Below are 16,339 nucleotides of genomic sequence, written 5' to 3' on the forward strand. Positions count from 1 at the left end.
CCTTCGATCTAGGAAGCCACTTATCAAAACAACAATTGCTGTCACAGAGGACGGATTTAACCTATCCGACGCCTGGCGACGAGAATGGACCACAAAGCAGGATAACCAATGCCATGTATTATCCAAAGGCCGCCGAGTTTTGACTTGCCACGTAAGACATGGTCAACGCTAAACAGAATACGGATTCAGCATGGCAAATGGGCCTATTTCCTGTATAAATGGGGTAAAACACCGATGCCCCTTTGTGAGTCTGGTGAAAGTCAAACTGTCAGACACATCACAGAAGTTTGCCCTAGGACAGTTTATGAAGGGAATCCTGAAGATTTCCTGATTGTGACTCCAGTAGCATATATTAGTTTGTTAAATCTTTGTTTGTAAATTTGACTGTAATTGGTGTTATGTTTTGGTGTCATACGTTAAATAAATATTATAAACAAAAGATAAATCATTAAAATTCAACAGATTTGTTCTGCATGATGTTTAATACAGTATGGCTCATAGAAGTTATAATTAGGGAATTGTCAGACATATATAGAAGGTGTGTAATAAGTCGATTTCATATAGCGCACGCTATACGAGTATCCTGGTTTTGTAAATTCATTATTTTCATGTGATTTTACAATCATTCAGTTTTTGAACACAGATATCATAACAGTGAATATTAAAAATAGAGGTTTTCAATAAAAAAGTAAATGAATCATATAAGTGGTAGATGGAAAAATAACAGTCCATAAAATTTTATTTTATTTTCATTTTTTTTTTGTTTTACTTATTTTAATTTACCTTTTTTTTATTTTGTATTGTATTTTTAAAAATGTTCCCGAACTCGTGCATTACTCAAATATCGTTAACTATTTAGATAAAGAAAGGAAATGATATTTAATCTAAATCGAATTAATTAGTTATAATTCCGTGTCCGGGTTAAAAACTTTGTCCCGCCATATGTATGTAATATGTAGTAGGCAAATATTTAATATTTGCCCGAACCCTTACTTGGAAATAGAAGACGTTGAGCGATTTACATTAAAAAGTCTAAAAAATTTACTTGTACTGGCTCCACCATAATATTCCAACTTCATTTATTGAACGACCGATTAAGCATTTACTGCAGAGTCTTGAATTATCATCATAAATCCATTAAATTGATTTCTATATTCGCAAGGTATATCGATAATCTTTCAAATGAAAGAAATTTGTTGATAGGAAATAAAAAAAATCCATAAATTCAATAAAAAAAAACATTTTTATTATATTATTACTTTTAACGTTAAAATTCAAATTCTGATTTATAATAAATTTATTTATATTTATTCATGCTTTTCAATCCAGATAAACATACATCAATTACAATTTTTTTTTCATATAAAACGCTAATCATCAAATATCAATGCGGTCTGCTGTATGTTTCTCTTGTTTATCCATTTTTACCTTTCATAATTATTCTTCTGGGAAAATCTGAAATAAAGAAATTTTATATAAAATGGACTAAAATAGATTTCTTCTGCATTAAATGTTTAAAACATTAAAATTACTCTTTTTTAAATGCACAAAGGAATAAGTAATCTGCTTTATCGAGAAAACAAGAAAAAAATCAGGAATCTCTGGATTCATATTCTAACGGAATTACTTAGAAGGTATCTTGTTTAGTAATTGCTGAACAGTCGGTTTTTATAGTAATGAATAAGATCCATTACAGTATTTTCTTACACTTACAGCATAAGAAAAAGATGGCTAATGAAAGTTCTTAGGTAGGAGAAGATTGTCTATAATCATTTTCTGATATCTTTTAAGTAAATTATTCAGACAACTGGTTTCCATAAATACCTCGTTTCAGGTTTTTCCCACTAAGAAATTGAATAAAAAGGTCGCACAATATTTTGTTTTATATGCCTAATGTGCACGTTAAAATCTTTTTAACTTGTGAACGGTAGTAAGCAACTACATGGCCCTGTGAGATGAGTATGATATGTACTGCTTGTAAATAAAACGAAGTCTCATGTGGATTCAGGAAGATCATTCCTGAAACGTGTTGTTAATTGAACTCCAACCATTTATGTACATCTGTTATCCAGTGTGTAGTATAAAAATGTGCTGTTAAATATCTGATTTGTGACTGCGATTTTTAAATTAGGTAACCAGATGGCTTAAAAAATGTTATGAAGTAAATATTCCAATTTTTCTATGATTAAAGGGATAAACAAACAATTAAATTATATATTCTCTTAAAAAACAAGAATTTTGTTATATCATAGAATTGATTAATTATTATACTACCAAAAAGAAGAAAAATAGGTATATTATAATATATATATATATTATATATAATAACATATTTATTATAATATATATATTTTTCTAGACTGTCAGTATATCATTTCAAGAAAATTCTTAATCAGCAGAAGCTAACTTAGGCGGAACAAGGAGAACTGGTGGAAAACTTTGGATTTCAGAGGATATATGCAGCTCATGGATGAACGTAGAAAATATAAGAATTCTGGGTAATGAAGAACGTAAAAGAACTACCGACAATTAAGAAATACTATAAACAGAAAGTACAAACTAACGAAAGAAGAGTGGACTAAAGAAAGTGTTCAGAAGTGGAAAGAGAAATAGACATTTGTAAAATAAACGGAGCATACAGGAAAGTTAAGGAAAATTTTGGGGACATAAATTAAAATCTAATAACTAGTTAAACAAAGATGATACACCGATTTATAGTACGAAAGGAAAAGTCGATAGGTGGGTGGAATGTAATGAAGAGTTAGACGGAAGAAATGAATTAGAAATTAGTATTAAAGAGAAAGAAGAGGTGATCGAAGTTGATGAGAAGGTAAATGCAATAATGAGATTTGTTTTAAGAGAGCATAAAAGATTTGAATGGCAGAAAGGCACTTGGAAAAGACGGGACGCGATATCTGAAGATTACTGTCCAGTGCAGGTGAGGAAGCGATAGATAGATTATACAAATTGTTGTGTTATATTTACGGGAAAAGGGTAGTCCCTATTCCCGTTACGTTTTAATTTTTATATAGAACTAGCAGTTAATGATGGTTAAGAACAATTTAGATCTGGAGTAACAGTAAAAGGTGAAAAGATAAAGATTTTACGATTTACTAATAATGTAGTAATTCTTGCCGAGATTAAAAAAGATTTAGAAGAAACAGTGAATACCGTGAATGAAGTCCTACGCAAGAACTACCGCTTGAAAATAAACAAGAAAAAAACGAAAGTAATGAAATGTAGTAGGAATAATATAGATGGATCAATGAATATAAGAATTGGAGAAGAAAAGATTTCGGAAGTGGAAGAATATTGCTATTTGCGAAGTAAAATTACTAAAGACGGACGAAGCATGAGCGATATAAAATGCCGCATAGCACAAGAAAAACGAGCTTTCACACAAAAATATAATTTTGTTACATTGAAAATTAATTTAAACGCCAGAAAAATATTTTTGAAGGTATATATATATTTGGATTGTATCTTTATATGGAAGTGAAACTTGGACGATTAGAGTACCTGAGAAAAAAGATTAGAAGCTTTTGGAATGTGGAGCTGTATAAGAATGTTAAAAAGCAGATGGTGGATGTAGTGATAAATGAAGAGGTGTTGCAGCAAATTGATGAAGAGGGAAGCATTTGAAAAAATGTAGGTAAATGAAGAGACAAACTTATAGCCCCATACTAAGGCATCCTGGACAGTCGCCTTAATATTGGACGGACATGTAAATGGAAAAAAAATGTGCAGGTACGCATCGTTTGGAATATGTATAAGAAATTGATAGGGATGTAGGATACAGGGGATATATTGAAATGAAATGACTGGCGCTACATAGGGAATCTTGCAGAGATGCGTTAAATCAGTCAAATGATTGAAGACCAAAAAAATTAATTAATTTATTAAATATTATGTAAGAGTTTATACAGCGTATACAGCGTAAAATTATTACAAAAATAGGTAAATATTTGTACCAAGAGGAAAGCATGATATAAAAATAAAATTATAAAACTCGATCGTATGATTTAATCAGAAATTAAATAATTTGATTTGTTAAAACTTCATGTAAAAATTATTTCTGCAAGTATATCATAGAGATATTGGGAGAATGGGATTTTTGGCTAACTTTCATCGTCTTTCTTGTTGCCTATGTGAAAGTCATTGGAGAAGGATAGCAACACTTAATCTGCAATATATTTATTTACAAATTCTTAAAAATTGTAAATGAAGAATTTTTATAAAGTAAAAATCAATTGGTGAGCCTTAAGAAATTTCTTTTCACAAACTTTTAAAACATTTTCATTGACGTATGCTAAAAAAATAATCTCTATACAGTAATTATCAGTGAAATGGCTGCATTTGTTAAATATAATGTATTTATTGATAACCTTCATAACCGAATAAATTTGAAGACTCGTTAAATATTTATGAAAAACCGGTGGAAATAACGCATATACTTCAAAGAAATTAAACTTTGATTTGGTTGTGTAATTCAGAAATATACGCTAATTTATTACACATAATAATTTACGAATTGGTAGAGTTTTTTGAGATTTATTGAGTATTAAATAATTAAATCTTCAATAATAAAAATAATTATGAAAATTAGAAAAAAGGGAATAAAGTACAATCTATCAGTAAAAAAAAAAAATTTTTACCTCATTATTAATTGGTTTCTGAGTCACTAAATACGTCAGACCAGAAATTTGATTACTATGTTCGCGTTTTAAATGATAACCACCGACAGTGAACCTGTATGATTGATAGACAGGTATATAATAGAATTTACTAGCCGTAAAGTAAAAAGCGGGTACCTGGAAATAAACAAATTTTTATATTAAAAATAAGTAATTAAAGGATAATAACAAGTGAATTTAATTAAGGAATATTTGTGCAAATATTATTAAAAAAACTAAAATTTTAAAAGTTTGTAAGTAATATTCTCTGTCTCCACTCATTCACTCGCTCTCTCTCTCTTTCTCTCTCTCACTCTCTCTCTCTCTCTCACTCTCTCTCTCTCTCTCTCTCTCTCTCTCTCTCTCTCTCTCAATATATATATATATATATATATATATATATATATAATCTCGTGTATCTTAGACTATGTATGTAAGGAGAAATTTTGATATCCAGTTTAACTGTTAAATACATAAGAAAGAAGAGGCTATGTATAGTACATAGATAAAGTACAAAACAATCAAACACCTGTGAAATACATGTACGAACAGATGAATTTCAGCGCGGTTTCCTAAATAATTAAAGTCATAAGTTGATGTTATTATCAACACTTTATTATAATTGAATTTACGTTTGTATGTATAAATTGAATGTTTAATATACTTGAAATATTAAATGAATTATTTATATGTAATTAAAGTTTTATTATAATTTAATTAAGATCTGGGACTATTACTGAATGCGATTACACAAGAATAATGCGATTGCCATTTGTAGGCGACTGGCTGGAACTGAACAAGACTGACGACTGAGGAATTAAAAACTGGAGGACCACAAGAATGACGATGAACTTTATTAAATAATATTGCTGGAGCCGCTGCTTCGTCAGAAATCCAATGTATCCGAACTAGCAGTGTGAATTTTCAATTCCCACCCTAGGGAGAACACCCGCCTTGTGTCGTGTCTGGTTGCCACATCATCCCCTCCGTTCCTATCCATGAGTGGCTTAATCGGAGGACATCTTCTTGCCTCAAACTGATCATATTCCACAGTCATCAGTCCGGCCACGTGAGATGCCACCGATGCAGATGTCTCCAGTGACATCCACATCGGTAAATTCCGCTCTGGTAAAGTTTTGCCTTCGTAGAAGACATCAGACACCTAACTCTACCACGTGGCCCTCAAGAACTGCTAAACCCGCGAAAGATCAAACACCCCGCGCCTAAATCTACACATTCTGTCATCACCTAAACCGTATGTACCCACTATACCAATCATTTTAGTAAATTTCAGGCCACGACCGCATATTAATAATTCAGTTAAAATTCATGCCACGACAACATATAATAATTAATTTAGTGATTGTAGTGCTACCAGTGAGAAAAAATGTCGCAGAGAACGTCATGTCTAGTCCGTTCGGGAGCTGAATATAACTTCTATTCTCCCACTTCAGCTCCAACTTTGAGGACCGCTTGGATTTGCAGCTAGGTTGATCGCAGCCAACATTTACTTATTTGCCTCTAAATAATTGTGCATTCCAATTCAACAAATAGTTATGCTAAGTCAGTAAAATCATACCCAGGAAAATGTAAACCACACTCCCGAGCACGACCCCCATTGAAACTTGAACTACTCTAATACATATACAGCCTATTACAAATGTAACAGGCCGTGTCATAACTATCATCAACCAAAAAGCCTTTACTAGCTGTCTTTCCCTGATTTCCTCTTTCTGTCTATTGCAATGAAACCATTGCTAACAATGGTTTCCTCTCTCGAGTCAGAATAAAAACAGATTGGTGCATGAGTAACATCAAAATTCTGCAAATCGTACATCGGTTTGCCAACCAATGAAAATTACCACAACCAATCGTGTTTTAGATAAAATCAAGTTAGATTGACTAAACTGATAAAATCAGTAGGCTGAGAAGTTAAGTGATAACAATTTTCTCTCTCGGTCTTGTTACATGAAGAGAATAGGTAAATTATGGTTGAGCACTAAAAATATAATCGTACTATTGAAAAAAAAAAAAATATATATATATATAATCAAAACTACATAAAGGATAGCCTCCTTCATCACTTAAAATCAAGATCAATATCTCGGTCTGATGTCAGAAACATTAACATTAGCGTAACTTATTTGCTAATTCATTCAAAATTTAAGAAAAATTAATTACAAGTAAATGATGTTAAGTTTTGATAGAAATATTATCTACAATTAAAATCACAAAAAACAGCAAAAAACTGGAGTATTTTGCAATAAAACGTAAAATAAATAATAATATATAAACTAAAAAAAAATTGATTGCAGTTAAAAGCCGGAAAATTGATTCTAGTTAACCGATACGTTCCATCAGTTTCATTAAAGCAACCATGATTTATGTGCGCAATTTAAAAAAAATAAATTAATAATAAAATTTTAATTTTAATAAATATTAAACTTTGTAGGTTATATCTTATTACCTTGTTAAATGCCGTTAACCCAATAACGGGGATTTGAAAGGCTATTCTTTTGCCGCCTGTAAAATATAAACCGATCGTTCTATTCATAAGCTGTTATTATCGTTGGAAAGAACAGATTTCAATCTTTAACGTTATGTAGTTTGTATCTGTACATTGTAAAGGGAAATTTATTCCGCTTCCAGCGGAGGAAGCCGGTCGTGTGTATTTGCTTAGAAAAACATCTCCCACTGCAACCTCGTACGTTAGCTTTGTATTCAGTTTGAATCGTTCGTTTTCGTAGAGGGTAGCGACATAGGGATCATTCGGTTAGTGTTATTTCTAACAGAGTTTGTCGAGTTACTAGTGGGAGGGGGATTTTTTGTCAACGTTTACGCCAAATCTTGTGTAGGCTTAGCCTTTTGTCCAAGAAGCATGTAACGTTACTGAATGTATAGAACAAAGATAGGAGAATGAGAATAAATTGTCACTTTCTATCACTCCAGCAGGGTGGGGCTGAATTCCATCATTTCCGCATTGTTGCCAAGCGACCCCACTCGTCCCAGTCACGCCATTCAATCATAGTCATACAGAGTTAGTACATTATTCTGTGCGGTACGTCGCCTATTTGTAGAGTCTCTTCGCTCGGTGCATTCGCGCTTCGTAACGTCTATAATTTTTTTATATCTGTACGTAAATTTTTTTTTGCAAACGTCGATTTTTTTTTAATTTCATTGCTTTTTTTATGCCGTAACTTACTAGTTTTTTAAAACATTTTTATTGCGTTTTTTTTTTTGCGGATAATATGGACGACGATCAGATTTTTTCCGCATTACATGAACCTCTCAGCGATTTACCGGATGACAGTGATGACGATTTGCAAGATCTGGACATCCTTATTGGGGATGACATTCGTGAATGTGATCCGTCAAAAGATCCACATTTACGCGGTTTCACCTCTAATGAGGACGAGCCAGATTTTGGTAACGACGACGTTGTCGGCCCGGAAATCGCGGTTGAAATTCATCAACCACCTGCTGAAATAGTTAGGAACCGTCCTGAATTTTTCGAAGTTCAAGAACGTCTGCCTGTGCAGCATTTGGTTGATGAAATACACAATTTAGACGAGTTTTCACGTAATTACTATAAAAATACTGACGATGAAGATTATCAGTTACGAGATTGCCTTCCTGCTATAGAGAATCCGTGGTTAGTCTGTACTAAGAGGCGTAAATATGACGTAATTAATCCTATTCCGTTTACTGGACCGACGCCTGGCGCTTATGTACATAACCCCGACGTTCCTAGTTCTTCCAGTACTGCAGCCTCAGGTAGCAGAGCTGGAAGACCTAAGAAACTTCGTCGTAACTTACGTAATGCGCCGATTTATATTCCGGATCCACGTATTCATAATAAGACGCCTTACGATGTATTTATGCTTTTTTTCAAGGATATCCTTGAAAAGGTTACAGAAAAAACTAATCTGTTTATGCATAGCAGTAGGGAACGTGAGATGCCTGGTGGAAATGCCCATTTGCCTGATATCAGTGTTGATTCTATGAAACGTTTCTTTGCAATCTGCATCGAAATGGGTCATACAGTCAGACACAGTTTACAGGAATACTGGTCAACCGACGAGGTATCTCATATTTCGTGGTTTGGTAATACGCTCGCGCGAAATACCTTTCTTCACATTTTGAAATATTTACACTTCTCGAATGCAGATCTACCGACGCAAGAAGAAATGAGAGCTGGTGATTACGACAGACTTTGGAGGGTACGTGACATATTCGAAATTGCACGCAAAAAAGTCGCTCTCTCTGTAATCCTTTATTCCACGTGAAATCGTGGTTGACGAGGTACTGTGCGCGTTTAAGGGTCACGTCCTTTTTCGTCAGTACATTCCAAGTAAGTGTAAACGATTTGGAATATCGGCACCGTAAGGTGTAATAGGTCAGGATTACCATCTGAGTTCTCCGTGAAGCGACGTAAAAACTTACAGATGCGTAATGGCCAGCTCGCCTGTCTATCACTATCACTTAACGGAATGACGTGCATTCTGTTGAATGATAAGCGTATGGTTTCACTACTTTCTTCGATCCATGGCCCTGCTAAGGAGGGTAATTATGTCGTAAAAGTTGACAATACTGACAGGCTAGTAAAACCGATAATGATTGCTGACTACAATCTTTATATGGGTGGTGTTGACTTGTGTGACCGTCTAAGTACGGGCTACAATATGCGTCGAAGATATTGAAAATGGACTAAAAGAGATGACGAGCACAGACGACGTGCGTGTATAGTATGTTCCGCAAATGGCATACGTACAGATACAATTTTTCGTTGTGAACGTTGCGAAGTACCACTATGCATTGACCCATGCTTCAAGACGTACCATACGCGCGTTAGACTGAATTGACATGTAAGTAATTTTTTATTTTATTTTTCTATTTCATTTCATATCTTTTTCATTGTTTTCAGATACATATATTTATTTCAGTTTTTCTGACTTATTGATATTTTTTAGAAGGTGCGGTTTTTGCGCAAAAATAAAAAAAAAATAAAAAATTTCTGTAATTTATAATTATAAAATTTATTATTTATAAAGAAATGCAAAAAATTACGGTAACTAACAGTATTCGAGTAATGACAAATTACAATACTTCGCGCACGTAAATAAAGGTATTTTTTTCACGTTAGTTTTCATTTTATCTTACTCTAATTTGGCCCGATTTGGACCAAATTCATTTTTTTTGGATCTGCAAAATGTCCTTTATAAAACTGTGTATAAAAAGGTTTTTCCGATAAAAAAATTGTTTTTATTTCCGTTATTAATCGTTTAAAAGGGTTAAACGAAGAAAGTCACGTATTGTTTCTGAATTTTGTTATGCTTGTCGGATTTTCAGCTGTAAAATACGTAAAAAATAATTGCACAGGCATACGGTTCAGTTTTTGAATCTATGAATCTTTTTCTATAACCTGTATTTTTTTATATTTTTTCCGACTATAAATGAATGAGTAGGGACAAATTACAATTTTTCGCGCACGTAATTAGTAACTCGCGAGAGAAGACTTTCGACCCATGCGGATTTACAGAGGTTACAGTTTAAATCATGTGAAATATAAGTACGAATATAATTAAAATGTGTACTCAGTTAAGAAAGGTTTAAAACCGCGACCAACTTTGGTCTTAAAGAAATATTTTATAGAAAAAAAAATTGTAAAATAAAAAATTGTTTAAATGTATCAATGTTAAAACTGTAATCCAAAATTATAGTTAATATAAAAAATCATTTCATTATGCTAATATCATTCACTGAACCAAAAAAATAAAAGGTCAAAAAATTATTCGCTCTCTCTCTGTGCGCGCGCGTTAGCGTGTGTAAGTAGTGTAATATATACACACTCGTAACTCGCACGCACGCGCACATACACACAAACACACGATCCATATTAGTCTACTTACTCTTATAAATAATTTACAGGTGTAGGAAAAATATAGTTCAAAATGTAATCCCTTAAATGTTTCTTGTTTTCCCTCCTTTTTGAACTCTTTCCTCTGTACATAATTATATTTATCCGTTTCATTATGTCTACTTGAGTGTAAGAAGCAACTAAAAAATATAAAAAATAATGAAGATGAGTTTAAATTTTAAAACTGAATTAGAATTTTTTACAAAATATTTTTAATTAAATTTTGGCTTCATAAAAATAGAATACTATAATTTGTAATATTTTTACAAAAAAAAAAAAAAAAAACTTGTTATTTCTTCCGGCTGCAAAGTTGTTATTGTATAAAGATAAAAAAAATCATTATAAATTTAACTGTTCAAATCATTTAATATTGTTTTTGATATGGAAATCTAGTTTAGAAATAGTAAAGCAAATTGGAAGTATTATTTTAAGATTAAAGAAAACTTAATTTAACAGAGACAAAATTAATTAATCCTTTGCGGTCTTTAGAGCAGTCACACTGGTCACTATATTCCCTTTCTACTCATATTGTTTCATACGTACGTCACCGTTCTTTCAGGTCTTGTCGGACAGTCACATTGCCAACTGTGTTTCGTTTGCATCGATCTAGAGTCATCTTGTCTTATCGGTTCAGCTAGGTCACAGTTATTTTCGGAAAGAAAGGGTCGTAGTTTTTAATTAATTCCCTGTTATTTTAAATTTTCTATATTATTTTAAGAAGAGTACAAATATTTCCTTTTAAGGAGTTTAAAATAAAAAAAAACGTTATTATTCGTATATTGTACAAAAGTTATTAAAATTTATAAAATTTAAAACTATAGTGATTAATGTGTATTTAATAAAAATTTAGTATAGTTGGAGCTACAGTTTTATTTTATTTATTATCTTCCGCTGTACAAAACTTCTCATAACCTAATAAAATACATGAAATATGTTTATTGTTTATAAAATATAGGCTTCTCCCTGTATGAATCATAAGACTTTGTTGATGGTGAGGGGACTTGAGTTCTCAGTGATACCCAGTAGCTGGACGGAAGGTGCAACCGTATCGGAGAGGTATCTGTTGAGAGGCAGACTAAGGAATGATTACTGAAAGAGGCCATCACAACCAAGTAGGGAGAAGACGTTTCCTAGTGACGTTACCAGTGACATACCACCCCCTCCGTTCAAAGCATTGAGGGGCTTTACCGGAGGTTGTTTCTAGACCCTCTAACTGATTGCATCTTACAGTCATCAGCCAGGCCTCGGTCGGGAGGCCACCTCCCGACCGAGGTAAATACATATCAAATTTCGCCTCCACGTAGGCCTCAAACAGACATCTTCATATCCAACCTAACATGATTGCCTCAAACCAACTAACCGAGACCGCGGAAGCGTGGACGCCACGCCTAAGTATAAATTTGACAACACCATTTGTGACTGTGAATACCTAAGAAAACGAACGAGTTTAAAGTTAAATCAGTGCTACAATCATACCAATCAAAATTGTGTTTTACGCAACATAGAAATTCAGACCTATAACCAAAAAATTCAACCAGTTTAGGTCACCTAACAAGGGAAACACAACCTCATTCCGGTCCGCGTAGGAGCCGGGGACAAACCCCGCACCCCCATCCGGTCCCATCATAGTGTCTCTCGTGGCATTACCAAGTCACAATCAGGACCATACCGGCGGAGGGAACCCACAGCCCCGGTCGCACGGACTACCATAACCCGGTATCCCCACCAGCGGGTGTCCCAAATCGAATTACAAACAATACCAATATAACTGTGCACGATGCCAATGTGCATACCTCTAACAAATCCAATGCCTAAGTTGGAACCCTAGCCACCCGAGATCCTACCACGACCGAGTACCTCGATCAAACTTCCTTTTCAGACTTACACATCGCAAGGGCACAAAAAAAACCATCCACTATAGCTCATTCTTCGCGGATCATCAAGTTGGTACGGAGATCCAGAAAGAATCTATTCTCTCAAAGTCCCTGACAGCTCGTGAAGGTTCAACCTCGTACCGGGGATAGACGTAGAGGACTTGGTTCACTGTATGATCAGTCCCGCAATCCGGGCGTTGTCTCGAATCCACCATAGCCAAACTCGCCCGAAAGGCAACATGTTCGGAGAGAAACTGTGTGATATACCGGTTGGGGGAGACCCATCTAATCGCACCTAAATTATACACTATAGGAAATATACCATGCGTGTAGCGACCTGTGGGGAATTCGCCCCACCTGACCTGCCAAGACGCAAGGCCCCGGTCTTCAATCTCCTGCTTTCGTTCTGACATCAATAGGTTATTTACCCTGGAAATGTATCGTTCCTTACACTCATTAGCCAAGATATTTACTGGTTTGACTCCGGCTATAACATAAACTGCCTCCCGCGAGACTGTTCTGTAACCGGCTATAACAGCCAGCAAAAGGAGTCGTTGGGCCCGTGGAAAAATGTTCGCGCAATACCTAACAACCATGGGATGAGCCCAAACAGGCGCAGCATACAGCATAATAGTTTCGCTGACACCTTAGTAAAGGATACGCATAGTACAGTAATACCCAGATTCGCCGGGAAGCAGCCAATCGGCCCTTAACCTATATCATTGTGGTTTTCTCTGGGCAGAAAATCATCTTATGTTGGAGATCCCTCAGTCGGAATGGCTGACATGCACGAGCAGCTGGGAATCCTACCTCGTTGTGCGAATCCCTTTCAACCAGTAGCAGCACGTCGTCAGCATAAGCGATGACACGACAACCACATGGCAACCTTAAACGCAACATCGAATCGAATTCTATGATCCAAAGAAGGGACTGAGAACACTGCCCTGAGGGCATCCTTTAGTTAAGGTCTTAACAATCTCCAAGCCGCCATTACCATCACGCAGGGTGACGGCCAGATGGCTGAAAGAACTAGAGAGTACTTCTAGTTCATATCGTGTACACTTACGCTTCTGCATCTGAAACAGGGCAGAGGGCTACTATGAGTTGTTAAATGCTCCGGATATGTCCAGAAAAATCCGTAATATATATTTACATGGACTAGAGGAAGCTATATCCATCATCTTTAGTACGGCATCATCAATGCTCTTACATAGTCGGAAACCATACTGGTTGTCCATTAGCAAATGATCAGTGGCCGATTTAACATTAATACGCTAATATTACCTTCTCTAAAACCTTGCCAGTCACGGGCAAGAGCGTTAGTCGACGCTAAGATGACCTAACTGTAGGATCTTTGTCTTCATCTTTGAATAATACCACGCTTCCAAAACGCCGGAAAGCGGTCGGCGAAGAGCAACCTATTATGGTAGAGGACTAAGGACCACTGGAAGCGCTCGAACGAGGAGCTCCACAGTGATACAACCATATCCGGGGGTCTTGTACGTTGCCATGCTACAGATCACTTCCGTCTCAGTGATCTCAGAAGATTGTATGTCAGTCTCGAAAATCCCGACTACCCGCCTGACACGCCAGTGGTATGAAACCTCACCCACCGTAGTGTTATCCGAAGCAAATCATTCAGAAAAGTATTAAGGACATAGTCCTTATCAATTACCACACCCTCGCGGATTGACAAAGCTGACAGGAGGACAACTTTCCTGCGCTTATGTCCAAGGACTCTATGCACAACGCCCCAAGGATCTCTATTCCCTTGCTCCTGAAAGGAGGAGTGCTAGGAATTACGCTTGGAGAAACTAATGCTATGAAAGTACCTAGCCCTCGCTCTGCGGTAATTTGCGGTTAGGGCCGCACGCCTATGGGGATCACCCTCTCAGCCCTTCTGAATCGGTTCACAGACTGCTTCACTGCTGTCAAATTTCTAGACCACCAACCAGATATACATTCTCGGCCAGTGCCTCTAGGAATGGCGGCTTTAGCCGCTGCCACCATCACAGAAGGGAAATTTTCTGCCAGCACAACTAATGTCAGGCCGTCAAGGTCTCGAGATAAAATCTCCAGCCTGGACTCCAACAAAGAGAAGAATTTCGGCCAGTACGATTCCCTGGCTGGCTAGCCTCTGAAAGAGGCCAGAGAGGCCAGCTCTTTCAGTAGTTGTTAACGGCGTAGTTCAGGACGACTTAAACGGCCATATCAACATCACTCAGTTTTCTGAGTACTGCGAGCTGAAAGCGTTGGAAAACTGCAACTGCTTTTTTCCAAGAAAATATAGCTGTCTGCATTTTTATATAACAAAGATGGAGGCGCCTTCTTTGGTAAAATATTCCGCAGGTAAACTATTCCCCCGTTTGGATCTCCGGATGGAGAATACTAAGGAAAGAATCACAAGAAAATTAAAAAGTAACATTCTACGGGTCGGAACGTGGAATATTAAATCTATAAAAGGTTGGTAGGTTAGAAAATTTAAAGAGGGAAATGGATAGGATAAATGAAGATGTAGTAGGAATTAGCGAGGTTCGGTGCGAAGAAGAAAACGACTTTTGGTCAGGTGATTTTAAAATAATTAATTCAGCTTCAAATAGAAAGCAGGCAGGAGTAGGTTTCCTATGAACAAGAAGAAGGCAGAGAGTACAATAATTCAAAATGCATAGCGATAAAATCATTGTAACAAGGATAAAATAAAAACCTAAACCGACAACGATTGTTAACGTCTATATGCGTACAAGCCCCCATGATGATGACGTAGAGCGTGAATACGAAAAAATAGACGAAGCAATTAAACCCATATAAGGGGGATGAATATTTAATAATAGTTGAAGATTTGAATTCAAGCACTGAAAAAGGCAAGAAGGAAATATAGTGGGTGAGTACGGGCTGGGCAAAAGGAATGAAAGAGGGGATCGACTTATCGAATTTTGTATGAAGTATAATTTAGTAATTCTCAACCAGTTTAAAAATCTTAAAAGAAGAATATACACATGAAAAAACCCAGGTGATATTGCAAGGTATCAGATAGATTATATCTTGGCTAAGCAAAGACTTAGAAATCAACTCGACTGCAAAGCTTACCCTGGAGCAAACATTTCAGAGGATATATTGCAGCTCATGGATGAACGTAGAAAAAATAAGAATGCTAGTAATGGAGATCGTAAAGGTAATATGTGCAATTAAGAAATACTATAAACAGGAAGTGGAAACTAGCGAAAGAATAGATTAAAGAAAAGTGTTCACAAAAGGGACACAGAAATGAACATTGGTGAAATAGACGAAGCATACAGGAAAGTTAAGAAAAATTTTCCGGTACATAAATTAAAATCTAATAACTTCTTGAACAAAGTTGATACACCGATTAATAGTACGAAAGGAAAAGTCCAGGTGGGTGCAATATATTGAAGTGTAATACGGTGGAAATGAATTAGAAAATGATGTTATAGAGGAAGAAGAGGAAATCGAAGGGAATGAAAGGGGAGAAACATTATAGGGATCTGAATTTAAGAGTTCATTTAAAGATTTGAACTACAGAAAGGCTCCTGGAATAAACGGAATATCTAAAGAATTACTTCGCATTGCTGGTGAGGAAGCAGTAGATAGATTATTTAAACTGGTGAGTAATATTTACGATGAAGGGGAAGTTCCGTCAGACTTCAAAAAGAGTGTATTTGTCATGATATCAAAGAAAGCAGGAGCAGATAAATGTGAAAAATACATAACAATTAGCTTAATAAAAAATCTTAACTAAAATTCTGTACAGAAGAATTGAGAGGAGAGTGGAAGCAGTGTTATGAAAAGACCAATCTGATTTCAGGAAAAGTATAGGGACAAGGGAAGCATCTTAGCGCTCATATTAATAGTAGAAG

General features: G+C 35.5%; 1 protein-coding gene across 3 annotated transcripts in view; it reads right to left on the bottom strand.

Annotated features, from left to right (window-relative positions):
* Positions 1 to 1,224: 1,224 nt before the first annotated feature.
* Positions 1,225 to 16,339, bottom strand: part of LOC142321825 (uncharacterized) — a 140,447-nt gene continuing 125,332 nt past the window's right edge. For 2 of the 3 annotated variants that reach the window (XM_075360270.1, XM_075360260.1), the window contains 3 exons: positions 10,583 to 10,730; positions 4,656 to 4,811; positions 1,225 to 1,455 (listed from right to left, as the gene is read on the bottom strand). In XM_075360270.1, coding sequence (XP_075216385.1) covers positions 1,438 to 1,455; positions 4,656 to 4,811; positions 10,583 to 10,730 — 322 coding nt within the window. In that variant the 3' untranslated portion in view covers positions 1,225 to 1,437. The remainder of the gene's footprint in view (positions 1,456 to 4,655; positions 4,812 to 10,582; positions 10,731 to 16,339) is intronic. The other variant, XM_075360279.1, reaches the window with a different exon arrangement.

Source organism: Lycorma delicatula, chromosome 1 (genome assembly GCF_047948215.1).
Source record: "Lycorma delicatula isolate Av1 chromosome 1, ASM4794821v1, whole genome shotgun sequence".
Classification (NCBI taxonomy): Eukaryota; Metazoa; Arthropoda; class Insecta; order Hemiptera; family Fulgoridae; genus Lycorma; species Lycorma delicatula.